The sequence below is a fragment of the Diplotaxodon limnothrissa genome, linkage group LG5, assembly GCF_057381915.1.
Source record: "Diplotaxodon limnothrissa isolate DT_005_m linkage group LG5, D_limnothrissa_male_GT1.1, whole genome shotgun sequence".
NCBI classification, from domain to species: Eukaryota; Metazoa; Chordata; class Actinopteri; order Cichliformes; family Cichlidae; genus Diplotaxodon; species Diplotaxodon limnothrissa.
Genome location: NC_140600.1, coordinates 28,940,377 through 28,956,747, shown reverse-complemented (window position 1 = coordinate 28,956,747; position 16,371 = coordinate 28,940,377). Strand labels below are relative to the sequence as shown.

Here is a 16,371-nt window from a genome sequence, read left to right as displayed (position 1 = left end):
GCTCACGACAACAAAATTAAACTCAAAAAGCTGCTTTATTGCATAATGGCATGGAAAACTAAACTAAACTGGGCCGTGGATAACTAACACACATCGAAACACAGCCATGAGGGAGACTACAACACTGACAAAGAGAAACACAGGGCTTAAATACACAGAGGGATAACGAGGGAATGAGACACAGAAGGAGAGCACAGCTGGGAGTAATCAGGCTGGACGAGACAAGGGAAGCAAAACTAGAAACGCTGACATGAGACACGGACCTTCAAAGTAAAACAGGAAACACACTGACTGAACTCTAGACATGCAAACTTAACAGCAACTCAGAAGACAGAACATAGGGACCTGAAACATGGGACAGAAAGGCACAGTAGACACAACGTGGACATAACAACGCCACAGGGAAAGATTAAAACAAAACACAGAACCTCTTAGAAAATAAAATAGGAAACATAATGAAACGCAGGCATGACTACATGAACTTAACATAACAGACATGAAACACATGAAGGGCAAGGGAGACTTAACAGGGGTTGGAAGACACAAGGGGAATCTAATAACAAAGAACTAGAAAAACTCATGAGCTTAATCATATAAACATCCAAATAAACTAAACTCAAAACACTCGGTCATAAGACCCAGGATCGTGACAATAATGAGATAATCTGAATATAAATTTAATCGAAATAATGCAACATTGTTTATCAAAATGTGTATGTATTTTCATAGATCACACTGGGGATTGTTATCATCTTTACCACCTGTTTCTATAGCGTTACTGTGATATGGGCAAAATGTTGACTAGATCATCACTGGTGATGAGAACTAGTTGCCATATGGACAGCAGTAAATGGTCTATTCTGAGACTTGAAATAATAAACTCAGCACTTAGACAAGGGTTAAAGGCTTAGTCACATCCAAGTCTTGTCTCAAAGCTCATCTCATATATCATCCTCTCTGACACAGCTGTAACACTGTATATGACAATAGGTCAATAGTGCTTAGCATTTTAGGTATCTACCCTTAATTATGAGGCTCATGTCTAAGATCAATAAGTAAGAGTTGTAATCACTCAGCTGCTTTCCTGGGTATTCAGCTGCTAGTCTACATCTCTTCCATTTCCCCATGCTGTCAAACTCAATGTTGAGATCATTGCTCTACTCCAGTCATTTTCTTGCCTGCCTTGTTTGACCCAATTAGCCTTGGTTTTGCATGCTTTAAATCTGAGTGCTCTGCCTTTCAGAATCTGTTTTTTGATTTTGCTGAGTCAATCGCATGCTGGCACACCATTCAAAGGGTACCTTTGGTACCTACATGGCCTGGTTAAAGGAGAAGTTTTTACAGAAACACCGTTAATATCCGGTCATACCTAGGAACCGCTTCAGTTCCCGCCTGGTGGTTGGAGTCGGATAGTTTAGGATTGCAGCAATTTTCGCCTCCACCGGGCGGACCTGTCCAAAACCAACCTGCTTACATAGGTACGGGACTGTTGCCTTGTCAAACTTGCATTTAGCGAGATTGAGGCCTCATCCCCATCCAAGCCTCCATCTTCATCGTCATGCTAATTCATATCACTGCTGGGATTCTGTTCCGCTATGATTGGTCATCGGAGTATAATCATTAGATAGCTTAACTGAATTCTCTATCTCAATAAATCATCTTCAATTCTTCCAAATGATCCTTACCTAATGAGTTTGTTCACACACTGTCACTCTGTTTACACCACAGAAACATCCTATTATAGAGAGTGTGTGATACTTTTCACAGTACAATCCTCTTAAAGGGCTGTGAAATAAAATATTCCTTTAAGAGGGTTTCAATAAAACCAAAAAGAATAAACAGAGTTTACACAAGTTATGGAATTAATCTTGCAGGTCAACAGATGACTACAGTTGACATAGGATAACAGAAAAAAATATGGCTTCTTATAAACTACCATTAAAGTTACTCTATCAATAACCTCTGGATTGATTTTCTTCAATTAACTGTAAAACTCCACCGATGAAAGTGTACTCTGAAGTGGTGCTCTTGCAGAAGCAGCTGGTTTGTGACATTCAGAACCCTGAATAATCTTCACTGAGTGACTTTTTAATTTCCTGGAAACAATCAATTTCATCAGGTGTCACATTTTTTTTTTTTTCTTTTTTTTTTTTCTTTTTTTTTGGCCTGTCCCGTTTGGCTCTTTTGCCCTCAGAATTGTTGTCTAAAGGCAAAGAAAGATGCCCAACGGATTTACTTTACCAAACTGACCATCCCAGCCTTGCCGTAATGGTCCATTTGATTCACCTTTTATTGTTTATTTTATTTTCACTTACTGAATACGGGACAGACTTGACTGGGGGAAAGAAGGGGAGAAAGAAAGAGGGAAAGAGAAACAGCTGAGAAGAGGGACGGGGGAGAAGGGCAAAAGACAAAAACCAACAGAACGGGCAGAGAAAAAAAATGCATATATCAATCACCTGGATCACCTGCTGAGAAAGAAAAAAGAAAACAAGCAGAAGAGAACAAGAGTAATAGAATAAACAACATCACAATGATATATGGGAATATGACAGTAAATACTAAATATTAAACATTATTGTGCAGCACATAAGATCAACAGAACACAGTGTGCTTTGAGGTAGGAGCCAAAAAGGGTGTAGTTTGTGGGTGTGATCACCCGTGTGTACACCTGTGAGCATGGACGCGCTTGTTTTTTGTTTTTTTAAAAGGTTCCTTCATGTAATAATCTGCTAGAGGGTGTGGGGGGGCCACAGCCCCGTCCTCCAGGGCATGAAGCAGGTGTGGAGGAGATCAAAACTCCAGACATCCAGAGGCCCCCAGAACACAAGAGACCAAGGAAGACCAACAGAGGGGCAGCTGCGCCACTGTCCCGGAAAGAGCTGAGGAGAGTCCCAGATGAGGGCTCACTCAGCAGCCGCGGAGCAGAAGCCAGGGGGAGTTGCAGTGACGCGCCCGTGAGCTCCGCCGGCAGCCAGCTGCGCCTGAGTGACCGAGCCCCAGGCCGAGAGGCCGGGGGCACCCCACCTCCGAAGTGGCCCGAGCGAGCCCCAGGCTCCAGGCCCCGATAAGCGGCCGCCAAGGAGTGAGCCGGTGTGTACCCGGACGCCCATCCCCGGACACAAAGAACCACCAACGCACCGATGTCTGAGGGGGTCCGCCACCGGCAGGGGAAGTGGTGGTAGGGGGAGATAGGCCTCCAAACCTTGGAGGGCCTGAGATGTCCCCAGAGAGGTGGCGCCTGACACCCAACCTGACATATAGACACAGACATACAGGCACACACAGATACAAACATCCATTCCCACCCTCATGCTCTCATATGCACTTACTCCACACTCAACCAACGTGGAGACAGACATAAAGAGACGCTGTACACACGATCATACTCCCCAAGCGTACTCTACAAACCGGGTCTAGGTGCCCCCGCCCCTGGAGGGGGGAACTGCACCCAGACCCAGGTGGTGTTTCCCTTTTCCCTGCGGTGGGGGGAGGCAGACCGCCCCGACTCCGCAGCAGCAGGAAGGCTCCACACTCCAGACCGCAGTCGGACGGCCAACTCCTCCTAGTCCTAGCCCCCCTGCTCCAGCAGGTCGCAGAGAACGGGGGTGAGAGAAGACTCCGAACCTCCCTCCACCCGCTCATTGTAATGTTGATGCATGTGTGTTCTAAGGTGCATTTAAAACCCAGGAGGGCTTGGAGCTACCTGCCAGAGAGCAGCAGGTAAGCGCATAGTCCCTCCTGCTAGCCCTCAATGTCTACGTGTATTTAAAATTGAGTGTCACATTTTTCAAAGAGTGCAAACTTTACTGCAGGATCAAACCACATGTACAGATGGTCTTGAGCTTGTGATCAAAAAGCATGTCTAAAACCCCTGGAGTGAGTTTTCATTAAAGCTATGTGGAGTTCACTCTCTGACTTCTGCAATATGTCTGTGTGTGTGTGAGTGAGTGACTCCAAGGCTGAATGTGTATAGTATAGGTTATATACTTCTTTGTGTGTGGCCATGAGTAATTTTGTGTATTCAGCAGCTAAGCAGAAGCGTCCACAATGTTTTCCTGCCTAATAAAAAAATTGTACCAGAGTGTGCATACTGTATGTGCGTTTGACCTCTTCTCCAGAGGAGATAATGAGCTTATTATGGAAGGACACGAAACAGAGATTAAAGAGTAGATGAGAAGAAGCAGAGGGACGGAGGGACAGAAGGGGGAAAAAAGAAGTGGCTGGGTGATGACAGAGAGAAAGACAAGAATAGTAAGAGACACTAAGAGGGTCAGATTAGATGTAGGTGTTTAGAGAGGGAAATGAGAGGAAAAAGTGTTGTCAAGGAGGCTGGTGGAGTGGGAGGTATGGATGGATAGGAGGATATGAAAGACAGAATCAAAGATGGAGGTACAGATAACGCCATACAGGGATAAACCAAAAAAGGAAGGATGGGGTAAATGTATAAGAGAGGAGAAGGAAGGAAATCATGCGGCAGAGACATCGTTTGATTGAAGAAGTTACCAATAATTCCTGTGATTGTGTGTGTGATTGTGTACGTGCTTACTGACAGAATGAAAAACTGGGTGCGAGAGCAAGCAAGAGAGTGAGAGAGAGAGAGAGACATAACAAAGCATAAAACTGCAGAAAGACAAAAAACTAGCACCATGCTGGGTCTTTTTCATGTTGCTTTTTCCCCCCTTTTGGGAAAAGATAGGCAAAGCAAAGCACCAGCTGAGAGTTTTGGAGGTTGGATGTGGGGGTGGTGCGGTAGGGAGGTGGGCTGGGGTGGAGATAGATGGAGAGTGAGTGTATAAGAAAGCAGGGTGGGGGTGCAGCCTCTCCCTTTCTCCCTCTACTCTCTTTTCCCTCAGTGTCTCACTTCTCTCGCCGTTTCGTGCAGATTTTCCGTGAGCTGAACAAGGGGGAAGAAAGAGCAGGAAAAAGGAAGAGAAGGGCAAGAAAGACAAGGAAAACAGGATGGCTGAGGTGTTTCTGAAACTAAACCTGGGTAATTAGGTGCTACGCTGGAAAGGGAGAAAAAAAATTGAGGTTGGTAGAAGAGGGCGGAAGAAGAGGAGGTTATTTCCGAAAAGCAAAGGAGTAACAGTGTTATAGAGAGGCAAGGGAGGGGAGAAAGAAGAAACTAGTACATAGAGTGCTGAAACTTATAAGCATTCCGGATAAACAGTTACAAAGAAGTTAAAAGAAAAAAGAAGCAAAAACAGAGACGAGGGAAGATTGCATCCGGAGCTGACAGGTGAAACTCGGCTATCCAGGATGGACAAAGTAGAGCGAGTGATGAAGATGGTGAAGAGGATGTCACCAAGGAAGAAAAGGAGGGAAGGAGGGGGAGGAAGGGCAGGAGGACCAGGAGAGCTGGAGAGCCCAGATACCCTGTGTGATGAACTCTGTCGTTTCAGCCTCTGCATTAGCGGTGAGAAGCTGCATCTCAAAGTTGTGTGTGTATATGTGTTTGTGTGTGTGTGTGTGCGCATACGCGCAAAGTTTGATGTTGTTGAAGAGTGATGTGAGTGATATAGTGCTAGTGTGTTTCACAGAAATGTCTGCATTGTTTCTCTCTGTACTAGTGGCTTTGTTTACAACGTATGGGTTGGCTGCCTTTCTTATTAGATAACAGCAGAGCATATTTGTGAGCTCTCTGGCTGGCATGTCAGAATATATATAATATCAAGTGTTTCCTCGATGCAGCTGCTGTGGCTGGCAGATTGCAACACTGATGTGAAACATAGTGATTTGCAGACACCAGTGTGTGTATCTGTGTGTTGGTCTGAAGTGTTTGGTAAAGGAGAGATGTTTTCATTTCTGAGTAAAAAATGAAAAGCAGCATCTGTACTAGAAGGAAAAAAATGGTCAGATTACCTTAATTGGTTTCTGCACTCGTCTGAATAATGACTGTAACAGTGTATTTTAGTGATGCAGAGGTTAAAACTCTGATAGCAACATGTTAACAAAAAAGAAAAGAACGTTTTCTGACTGTGTTTTCTTGTTTTGTTGGACTTTCAGCAGTAAAAGGATATGTTTTAAAGGCAAACAATTTCCCTTTCACAAGTTTGACCTGTGCATTGCATTTGAACAGTAAACTTGTTTCTGTATCCGCGGTTGGAAACCCTTTCTTCTAATATAGTGTTGGATCAGTAGTTCCTCTATAACTGAAAGGAAGTGCCGAAATGTTTGAGTTATTTTTCTTCTCCAGAGATGTTGGACTCTTCGTCTTGTTTTTGTGACTCTGTTTTCCAGTGTTGTCTGCTACTCCATTCAGTTAATGAGTTACTGCTACTGTTTAATTAGCTCTGAGCTGGCTAGTGGTGATGCTACAGCTTGTTGTCTACCTCATGTTCTTCAAAGACTTTGTAGAGAGTTTCACAGAGGGTTCTCTTTTTAATGCAATTTTGGGATGTTTTTTTCTTGCTTTGATTGTAAACAAACATTAACAAGAGGGAAAATGAGTGCGGTAGGCAAAAGTCAATATAGAGAAAAAGCCTAAGCGGTTTAAGATGTGTCAGAGAGGGAAAATATGAGTGTGCATATTTTCTTCTTGAGCCTCACATATCCCTTCTCAGAACAATATGTCTAATCACTCAGCAGATACTACAGCAGCCTGACTTCAAACGCCATCAAACGACCATCAGAGAACCAAACATTACACTGCAGGCTGAGAAAGGTCACTTTCAAAACAAGAGAGAACTCGGGAATATCAAGGCAAACATCCCCCTCTGTTCTAGCGCAGTAGATTATGTTTTCTTCTTCTTTCAGACAGCATACTCCATTTGCTGAATACTTTCATCACATCTTACAGCAACAGGAGAACAATGAAATGTTTAGTATGCCTAGTATGAATTGCAAACAAGTGGGTCTGATGAAGGGATTGCTTCACCAATAATAATGATGTATAACAGAAATTTCCGTCCTCCAACGAGAAATTGGTATGTGCCCTTTTTTGCATTTAAATTCCCTTGTGTGCTTTCAATCCCACTGAGTGTTCTTCAATCCCTGTTGTACCCGTCCTCAGCCAGCAAACCAAAAAATTGTCCAGCTGTTTATTACTGCTTGTAAACCACACTGGCTGATTGCCAACCACTAAAAAATACCCTGATAAAATGTGAACAAAAAGATTGGTTAAAAGGTCCATTAAAGCTTTACACACAATCTGTTCAAATAAGCTCAATAAGCTGGTCTATATCGTGACTCAAAGATAGATAGACAAATAGATAGATACTTGGGATATATGCAAAATAAAAATAGTACAGTCTACAATAAACAACAAACATTTAACAAAGTTAAAGTGCCACAGGAGTTATACTGGGAGAAAATGTATGTATACAACAGTAATACAAAAACAACAAAGAAAAGAAAAAAAAACTAAGCAAAAATAAGACTGATAAATAAGAGAGTAGTGCAAATTGCATTAATAAATGATATATACACTATTAATCCAAGAAGAAACAGCATCATGAAGGTATATTCGAAAAACACGTGTAAATATGCCTGACATGTGATCAACTGTCACAGAACGAGTAGTTATTATACTGATTTATACAGCTTTATAGAGTAAAGCAGCAAAAGACAGAAATGTGATACAAAGCTGTTCCTTTTAAATTTGAGGTAAACTTGCTGTTGTTGATATTTAAAAGGGATCTTTATCAAAATGCAGGTTGTTACACAGTTTTCAAATACATTTGAAGTCAAGTATTTAGAAAGAGTTTTTAATTAAAAATATTCCAACTTATGTTAGTTAGGGTTAAGCACATGGATAAATATATAGTTAGGCATAACATGGGAGTTTGGATACTGTAGATATGATCATGAAAATTAACCTTAAGAATCTTCAACTATTGGTATGTATTTTGTGGGATTTTGCTTTTAAAAAAAGGAAATAAAGCATATTCAAAGTCTTTGTTTCAGAACCAGAACAGTTTGCTAAAACTAGATCTTACTGGGATATTTAAAAGAATCAGATGTGTTAAATTGAGATAGTGTGAAACTGTAATCCATCCTCCCACCTACTTTTATTCTAAAACTCTTTCAGAATTGGTTCGTGCATGTGTGTGTTCTGGAACCTAAATATACTCCCGAGCTGCTGAGCCTCTGTATTATTTTCATGCGAGGACATTTTCATCTCTAATCTGCATATTATAATTGTGCCTGATGCAGTGAAATTATCAGTTCCACAGTGAAACTCTCGCCGAACTCCTGCAGCTGTGGACATATATACTGCAAACTAGATGTGTTACTGCGGTGGGAAATTGCCATTAGCTTGCAGACATATCCCACTCGAACTCAAACCAATCATCTATCAAACCATCAGGTTTGCTGGATATATAGATAAAATAATCCTCCTGCACATTTCGGAGCGCAGGCATGTTCGCACACTACAAGAACACATTTTAGCGTGACTCTGTGACCATTTCAATTTGCTAAAAAGAGACTGAAGGAGCATAAAATGTCCCTGCATTAACAAAATCCCAAAGTCAGACTACAGTGGAGTATTATATCCCTCTACACAACAAATACTTTTCTTTTTTTCAAAAAGCCATCTCAGAGCTGGTTGGACTAAGTAGTATACAAACCATATCTTGCTTTATTGTTTCTTTGTAAAGCATGGTATTACCTCTAGAGTACTACTGTGATCAAGTTGTTTGGGGATAAAAAAGAAAGCAAAGTACTTTGGTAAAATTTGTTAGGCTTGGTGAAAACACAATACTTTTACAATGGCCAGAAAATTGTGAAATCAACTGAATTCAGTCCAATACATGAATAAATCAACTCATTATATTTATACTGTACATTAGGATTTGAAAACAGTTTGGAAGTGCACATCAGTGTAACCAGTGTTAAGAAAGCTGTTGCTGATTTCTAGCGTGGGGTGTACTTTTTTGTATGTGTAGAAGGTAGAGCTGTTACATGTCAAAGTGTCCTTGGGATTTCTGAAGCCGAAATTGCCTTCAAGGCATCCATCACTGGGAAGCTTTAAGTGCGTAGAATAAATCTCTCTATAATTTTGTGTGACTGTGTGAATTTTAATTATATTGTGACGTGCTGGATTTGTAATGTAAAATATATACTACAAAAGCATTTTATCCATTCCAGTTTAACTTAGACTGTGAAGGTTTTTGACAAAGAAAAAAAAAGTCACTTTTAGGCTATTTTACTAGATAAATTAATGCTGTCCTGCATTAAGAGTCAAGTTGGCAGCAAACAACTGTCACTTTAGAAGGCCCCTTTTCATTCTGACCATCATATTTCTGTTACAAAATAATGAATCTGGCAGGTGAATGTGGGGATAAAGTTGTGAACAGATATTGGATTCCTAGGTCATTTACAATTACTCATGTGACTGAAAGGCCTTTTAACTAGGGAAAAAATAAGACTGAATGCATATCAAAAGGAATGCAGATCGAGAGGGAAATCAGTCTGTTTGACCTCCTAAGACCCGAACTCTTCCATGGCATGCATTTTTAATTTCTCTTTGATATTTGGGCATATTGGAACCTGATGAATGTAAAAACAAAGAATTACCAGATTTTTCTTTTACCTGATTTTTGTTTCTAAGAAAAATGAGAGCCACATATGAGGATATTTGTTTAAAATTTTGATAGATCAGTAGCAGTATAATGTCCTCATAAGTGGATATCAGGCCCTTGTAGAGCAAAATTTAGTATTTTGGTCTAAATAACCCAAAATGTGATGTCCATTTATGTGGACGCCAGGTCCTAGGAGGTTAAAGCTGATCTCAAAAGAAGAACAGGTTAAATAGCATGAAGAATGGGCTACGTTAGCCTTTAAAGAGAAGGATTATAATCGAATGTCCCTGTACAGAAATAACAGATCACAGCAAACACAGGATTTATGTAATAGTGCAGTTGATGATACTTGACATAAAAACCTTCTCCTATATAAAATCATACTGATAACATTGCACCACCTTAGTCAAACAGAAATACATTTCCAATCTACTTTCAATGATGACATATGAACCCTGCTTCTGGGTCCAAACTACTCTGCGTTTAATAAGGCTGTTGTCTTTTTAACGTGTTTTAATGCTTTGTATCTTGCTCTGTTTAATCTGAACAAGCCCCTAAAAACAGTCAGTGATTACTGTCTTGTGATATTTGATTGGGTCAGAAAAGAATCACTCTGAGGCTAACAAACATTTGGAATGGCTACATGAAGCTAAAAATCAGAGATTGCAATGCATAACATGCAGCAGTATATGAATGATCGTGGATGTGGATAGATAATCTCAGTTGTTCTGCTGATTAAAGTTTGGTCCATTTACAGCATCTTTGTCATGCGATTGCATTTGTCTCTAATTATCAGGAACCCTCATGTTAACTTTTATCGACGGGAAAAACGTTAGCGTTCATCCTCCAGCTTCACTGTGCTCAAGTTTTTATATTATCCTAACCATAGCTCTGTAGCTAGCCACCACGTAGCACACCATTATATGCCAGCTAGACCAACTTTAGTAATCTTACAAACATCGCTGCATTTTAGTTTTCTGTCTTCATTTATGTCTGAAGTGATAGCAGAGCTGTATCTTTATTTTGTATTTTTCAGAAATGCCTCAGTCAGGACATGGTGTCAACAGCTAATGACATTTTATTATAAAGTAGAACTTTAAAAAAAAAGAAGCTAGAGCTGTTTTAAGTATGTGTAAAATGTGATTTGGCTTTTGTAGGAGTCTATATTTAAACATCCTAATTATTTTTTACATAGTACAGAAATCTCTTTTTAAACCAACAGTAAGGAATTATAATATTTCTATGTTGTTTTATCAGTGCTTACATGGGGTATTTTTGGTGTTAAAAATAAATGACTGATATGACTTTGTTCATATTTTATTTCTTTTAGAACTCATTTCTTTCACAGTCAGTTTAAGGACCTGTTTGATATAAGCAAACTTAAATAGCTGGACTAAAATATATTTTTGAAATGTATTGATTTTTCTATGGTGCTACTATTGTAATTTCTGTTGTAATTATTATGCTAGCTTTGGTATTTGTTAATGAAATAACAGACATGTGAAAAGAAAGTTTTCACAGGACTCTATGTAGTCCTGTAAAAATTAACTGCACTCTTACTTTTTCCCTTACCCTTACTGAGGGTAAGTAGCAGAAAAGTGCTGCTAGTCAAATACACTGGATTAACTGATCATTAGCCAATTCAACAATGTCTATAAAAGCAGAAGTTTGCGCTGTTTGCTTCTTTGTATTGCTTCCTCAGAATGCAGGTGAACAATGACACACTTCAAAGAAATGGAGGTTGAGGCATAATTACCACTAGGTCAGACCATGCAATGCTCAGAGAAATTGCAAAAAACCCAAAGTCAGACTCCAAAGGCTTCAGTTAGCATGATAAGAGTTCATGACAATAAAATTAGACTAATAGGACTAAAACATGCATGGCTTATTTGGAAGGGCTGCCAAGAGAAAGTCTCCTCTCACTAAAAAGACAGCATATAATGGCTTATGTTTGTAAAGTGGCTTCTGAACAAACCATAAGACATCTAGAACAATGTCCTTTGGATAGATGTGGAGATCTCTGGCAATAGTGCACAGTGCCACGTTTAAAAAAACCAATCACAGCACATCACCATCAATATTTCATGCTAATTGTCGAGCACTGTGGTGTGGGGGTGAGGAATTGAACTTGTTTTACAGTCATTTAGACTTTGGAGTCATTGACCTGAGCATGGACTCCTCTGTATAACAAAGACTCAAATCTGAGCCCATATGTCTGGCATCTAAAGCTTGGCTGAAACTGGTAACATGTTCAGCAAGGCAACAGGATCTAAAGTACACAGCAAATCTACAACTGATTGGCTAAAAAGCAAATCAGTCCAAGATCTGGACCAGATCTCAACCCAATTGAAAGGCTGTAGCAGACCTTAAGAGCTACATAAATGTATGTCCTCAATCCTCAGTAAACTGAGGTAAGATTTCTCCACAACAGAGACTAATAAAGTTGTACAGCAACTTATTGCTTCAGGTTATTGTTGCTAAAGGTGATCCTACACCCTCTCCCGCTCTCACAGGACTCCATATAGCCCTGGGAAAATGTGGGGTTTTTTTTTTTCAGACCAATGCTCTTCTCCATGCACCGTGCAAGTAGGTGAAGTTGTGCCAGAAAGTTACTTTTTTCCCCCTATTTCACTATTTAATTCATTATTGACAAATTCAGCCACTTATTGTCTGACATCAGTCACGGTTTTTGTTAACTTTTTTACTGTTACCTTCATTTATAGACATCCTAACAGCCAGAACAATAAGTCTTCAACTGGATATCGATTTTCTGCTATTCTGATATTGCTGTCTACATCAGAAGACTCAGCAAGAATTGGCACTCGCCACCAGAGACCTAAAATGGCTTGTCTACATTGTTAGTGCTATAATCAGTAAGTTTTTTAAGTTGGATTTACAGTGTAGAAGTGGAAAAAAAATCTCTAAAAATCAATGCAAATTATCATTAAAAAGAATCCAGGGTGCAGCATTCTTAAACATGTCATTGCATTTATTTTGAGGGGCTATATTTGCAGCTGAAGTGACCCACTTTTGCCTAAGGGATCAACAAGGCTCATCATACCATCTTACTTATCTCTTTGGCTACAGCAAGACTGATAGCAGTGTTATCATATCATCTCACCAGAGAGAAAACAGCACAGTTTAACGTGAGGGTGCTTACCAAGTGATGTGACAGTGATGATAAAGGTGCATCCAAAATGGTTATCCCTGAAAAATAAATAATTTAACATCAACCTGTTATCTGATGTGACTAATAGCTGCTGGACTGATTGGGACATGTCATCTTATTTAAACTTTAAACTTTAAAATTATAGACATAATGCTGTCATTTTTTATGTGATATACTAAATGATTTAAATTTTCTTATGTGCAAATGTTGGTTTCTAGTATTTTAAAACATGTTAATACAATTCTATTAAATACTCTACCCAAATTGAATTGGAAAAAAAAGAGTTTTTATTGCCTGAAAACAAACAATCAAACAAACAAAAGAATCCAAAATTATCACAAAAAAATGGAACACATGGTAGCAATAACAAGCAAAACAGACACTTAGACAAAGGAAAAGACAAGACAATAATGAGGGCAGTGCACAGAATCACAAATCACGTGAAGGAACCAGAGCAATACAGATGAGTAGACTAGCAAAGGTAAAATAAGAAATAACAGACAATCACCAAAGAGCAGTTAACAAGTTGACAGAGACAGGGGAACAAAGACGAACAAAGGCACTAACAAAAAGACAAGACTGAGCGATGCAAACATGAAAACACTGAGCACTAGAAACAGAGGAATGAATAATAATTCAATTCAGTTTTATTTATATAGCACCAAATCACAACAGCAGTCACCTAAATACATTTTATATTGTAAGGAATACAGAGAAAAGCCCATCAATTAAATGAGTCCCTATGAGCAAGCACTGTTTGGTTGGCTTTTTGGTCCATTTTCTGTTTTCTAGAACTTATCCAGATTCAGGTTGTAATGTTCCAGACAGAAGACTGTTTTAGAACTTCAGTTTCTGTGTGGTAAGTTTGGAGAGGTTTTTTTATTTTGATATCTTTGTTTTTGGACCAGTTTATAGAAGGAAGACATTTGCAGTCTTGGTTAGTTTTCTTTTTGCTCAATCTAAGTTGCCCAGCTGGCTAACCAGGAAGAATAAGCTGAGATTTGGGTGTCCTGCCCATCTGAAGGTGGAGTTTGCACAGTTTAGGAATGTGTGAGTTTAGGAATAATGTGGCGGCCTATTGGACGTGTACTTTGGAGCAATTTATACTATAATTGCAGATGGTCTTAGAATCTGTTTTTAAGTTGTTGTTTTTTTGGTGATTTTATTTTGATAATGTGTGTGTGTCATCTCTTTCTTAGTTTCTTTCTTTTTTCTTTCCCTTTTTCTTTTATTTATTCACTGCCAGCCATAAATATATACTACTGGAAGCAATATTTTAAATAAAAGAATCCCTGCGTTATTCCACCCATGATATCAGATATTGTGACTGCCATGTCTTTGGCTGAACTCACAAGATACATTTAGTAGCTAAACTTAGGTGTTAAATCTCTATTTTCTTTTTTCTCTCCCATCTCTCTACCCTCAGCACTCCTTTTTCTCATTCCTTTGGTTTTCTTTCATCACTTGTTTCCTGTTTCATATACTTTTCCCTCAATCTCTCTTTCTGTTTCAGTCACTGGTACTACAGCCGTGTGTGGGTGGATATTTAATTCCTTCCTCTCTCTTCCCCCAGATCTTTCTAACCTTATATCACTGACTGGATATCCATGTGTAATGTTTTCTGCTTCTTTCTGCTGCTTTGTTTTGCTTTAATTTTAAAACTGATCATGAAACCATGTGTTTTATGAAAAGTATGAACATTGCGATTTCAAGATAAAAGTAAGACCTGTTTATGTATGGCTTGGAAATAGTGGTGCTGGTTAAAAAAGGAGGCAGAACTGGAAGTGGCATGGTGGAAGATGCTGAGTTTTTCACTGGGAGTGACTGGAAGGACAAGATTAGAAATTAGTATAGTTTGCATGGTTTAGAGACAAAGTTAAAGATGTTTTGAGTGGGTGTAGTGAAGAAGGTTATACCGAGGAGCGGTGTGACTATGGTGGGGCAAGATGGATGCAGGTGATTCAGTGTGCTGACCTCTAAATGGAGCAAGCAAAAGAAAAAGTGAACATTATGTGATAATGTAATAATGATAACATAATTAATGTACTATTTTTAATCTATGTTTGTGTATGAATACATAGATTAAAATAATGTAATTAGGCCACTATCAGTTAGCTTCAGTTATATGTGGTGTTCCTAAAAGCATCCCTTTCTGGAAAATTAACATAGGAAATGGCCTGAAATTGGTTCTTTTTCTTTTTGATTTGTTAGAGTTAACTAGTCACAGTTTAAGTATTTTTCCTATTTAAAGTCTGATTCGTGTCTACTATATTCCAAATGAATGAAATATGTTGGCCCAGTTTTTGTGGACGTTCTGGGAGTAGACCTATAGTTATTTAGGTTTGCCAAAAATCCCAATATTCAGTGTTACTGCATTACCTACTATTACCTAGTAATGCATATAATTCTCATCTTCAAGAAATTAAAGTAGCATTGGAATTCCAAAATGACTCTATATAATACCAGTGAATGTTGTTTCTGCTTCTTTTAAACCCTCTCCATAACTTCTAGCTGACTACAGAAAAGGCCACTTGCCAGGATAGTTACTTGAGAAGGCTGATCCGAACAGGGCAGCTCACAAGAAAAGAGAAATAGGGAACAAAAGAGGTGCTTTTTTTATACATATATATAACGCAACCAGTTGACTCAGCACACTCTGAAAACAAAATTGGTAATTTGCTTCCACACAGAATTCTCTGGGTCGGGAGGTTGATTGGCTGGTAGACACCCATGACAGAATTGGGAAAAACATTCCAAGCATCATTAACCAATGACCTGTGCGTCAGACTGGAGAGGCCAGTTTAATGTAATCTCTGTGCAGGAATTAAGAATAATATTATTAAATAAAGGAAGATTTCAACCAAAGATACAGTCTGTATTAATTTCCATTGTAGGGTACTAAAGAAACAGACCTTGGGGCTAAAGTGGCCTGATTCCCATGTAGACCAGTTATCCACTGAAAATATCATAAAATTAAACACTAAAATCCTATATTTCATTATTTTATAATTTCAGAATGTACATTATTTCTAGCAAGACCACAAGAGGACCTGCACCCTCTGGTAATGACAATCTGTGTAAAAGGTCATTTACAGGAAAAATGTTGGATGATTTAAAATGTGAAAGGAACAACATTGTACATGAAAAAAACAAACAAACCCTGAAATGAAACCAGCATTTAACACAGTTCCTCTGCTATTAGTTTAAAGTGCTATTTGATGTTGGAATTAGTACCTTGCCTGTTTGTCAGTCATCCTGGTGCTGTTTAGCTACTTCTAGTGTATTTCTATAGCATCCTTTCAGTAAGTGATCTTAAACTTTTTGTAGATCTTTTCATGTTAAATTCCTATCCTCAATGTATCTGGGCTTGTTCACAACCTGTTAGTCGTGAATTCTCCATCCTAGGTTTGAGCTTCATGACAACTGAAAAGATTGGACAAGACAAATCATTTAAGGAACTGGAGGATTTTGACATGAACATAAAGCATAAATACCATTCTAAATATCTATTTATGTATTTGCTTACATGTCAAAAATAAGGTTGTAATGCTATTTCAAAATGACGTTTTAGGTTGTCATTAGATTAAGGTTCTTGATATGCCAAGCAGTGCACAGACAGCATTTAGACACAGTGCTGCTATGGAATGTGCACTACAGAAGTATAAATATTTCACT

At 38.9% G+C, this 16,371-nt stretch overlaps 1 protein-coding gene across 3 annotated transcripts in view; it reads left to right on the top strand.

Moving 5' to 3' along the window:
- The window catches only part of grip2b (glutamate receptor interacting protein 2b), a 280,202-nt gene that overhangs the window by 98,172 nt on the left and 165,659 nt on the right, over nt 1–16,371 (top strand). For 2 of the 3 annotated variants that reach the window (XM_085354482.1, XM_085354481.1), the window contains exon 1: nt 5,263–5,419. The exons of the other annotated variant lie outside the window; for it this stretch is intronic. In XM_085354482.1, the coding sequence (XP_085210608.1) occupies nt 5,263–5,419 (157 nt within the window). Of the gene's footprint in view, nt 1–5,262; nt 5,420–16,371 lie in introns of those variants that run through there. 3 annotated transcript variants of the gene reach the window in all.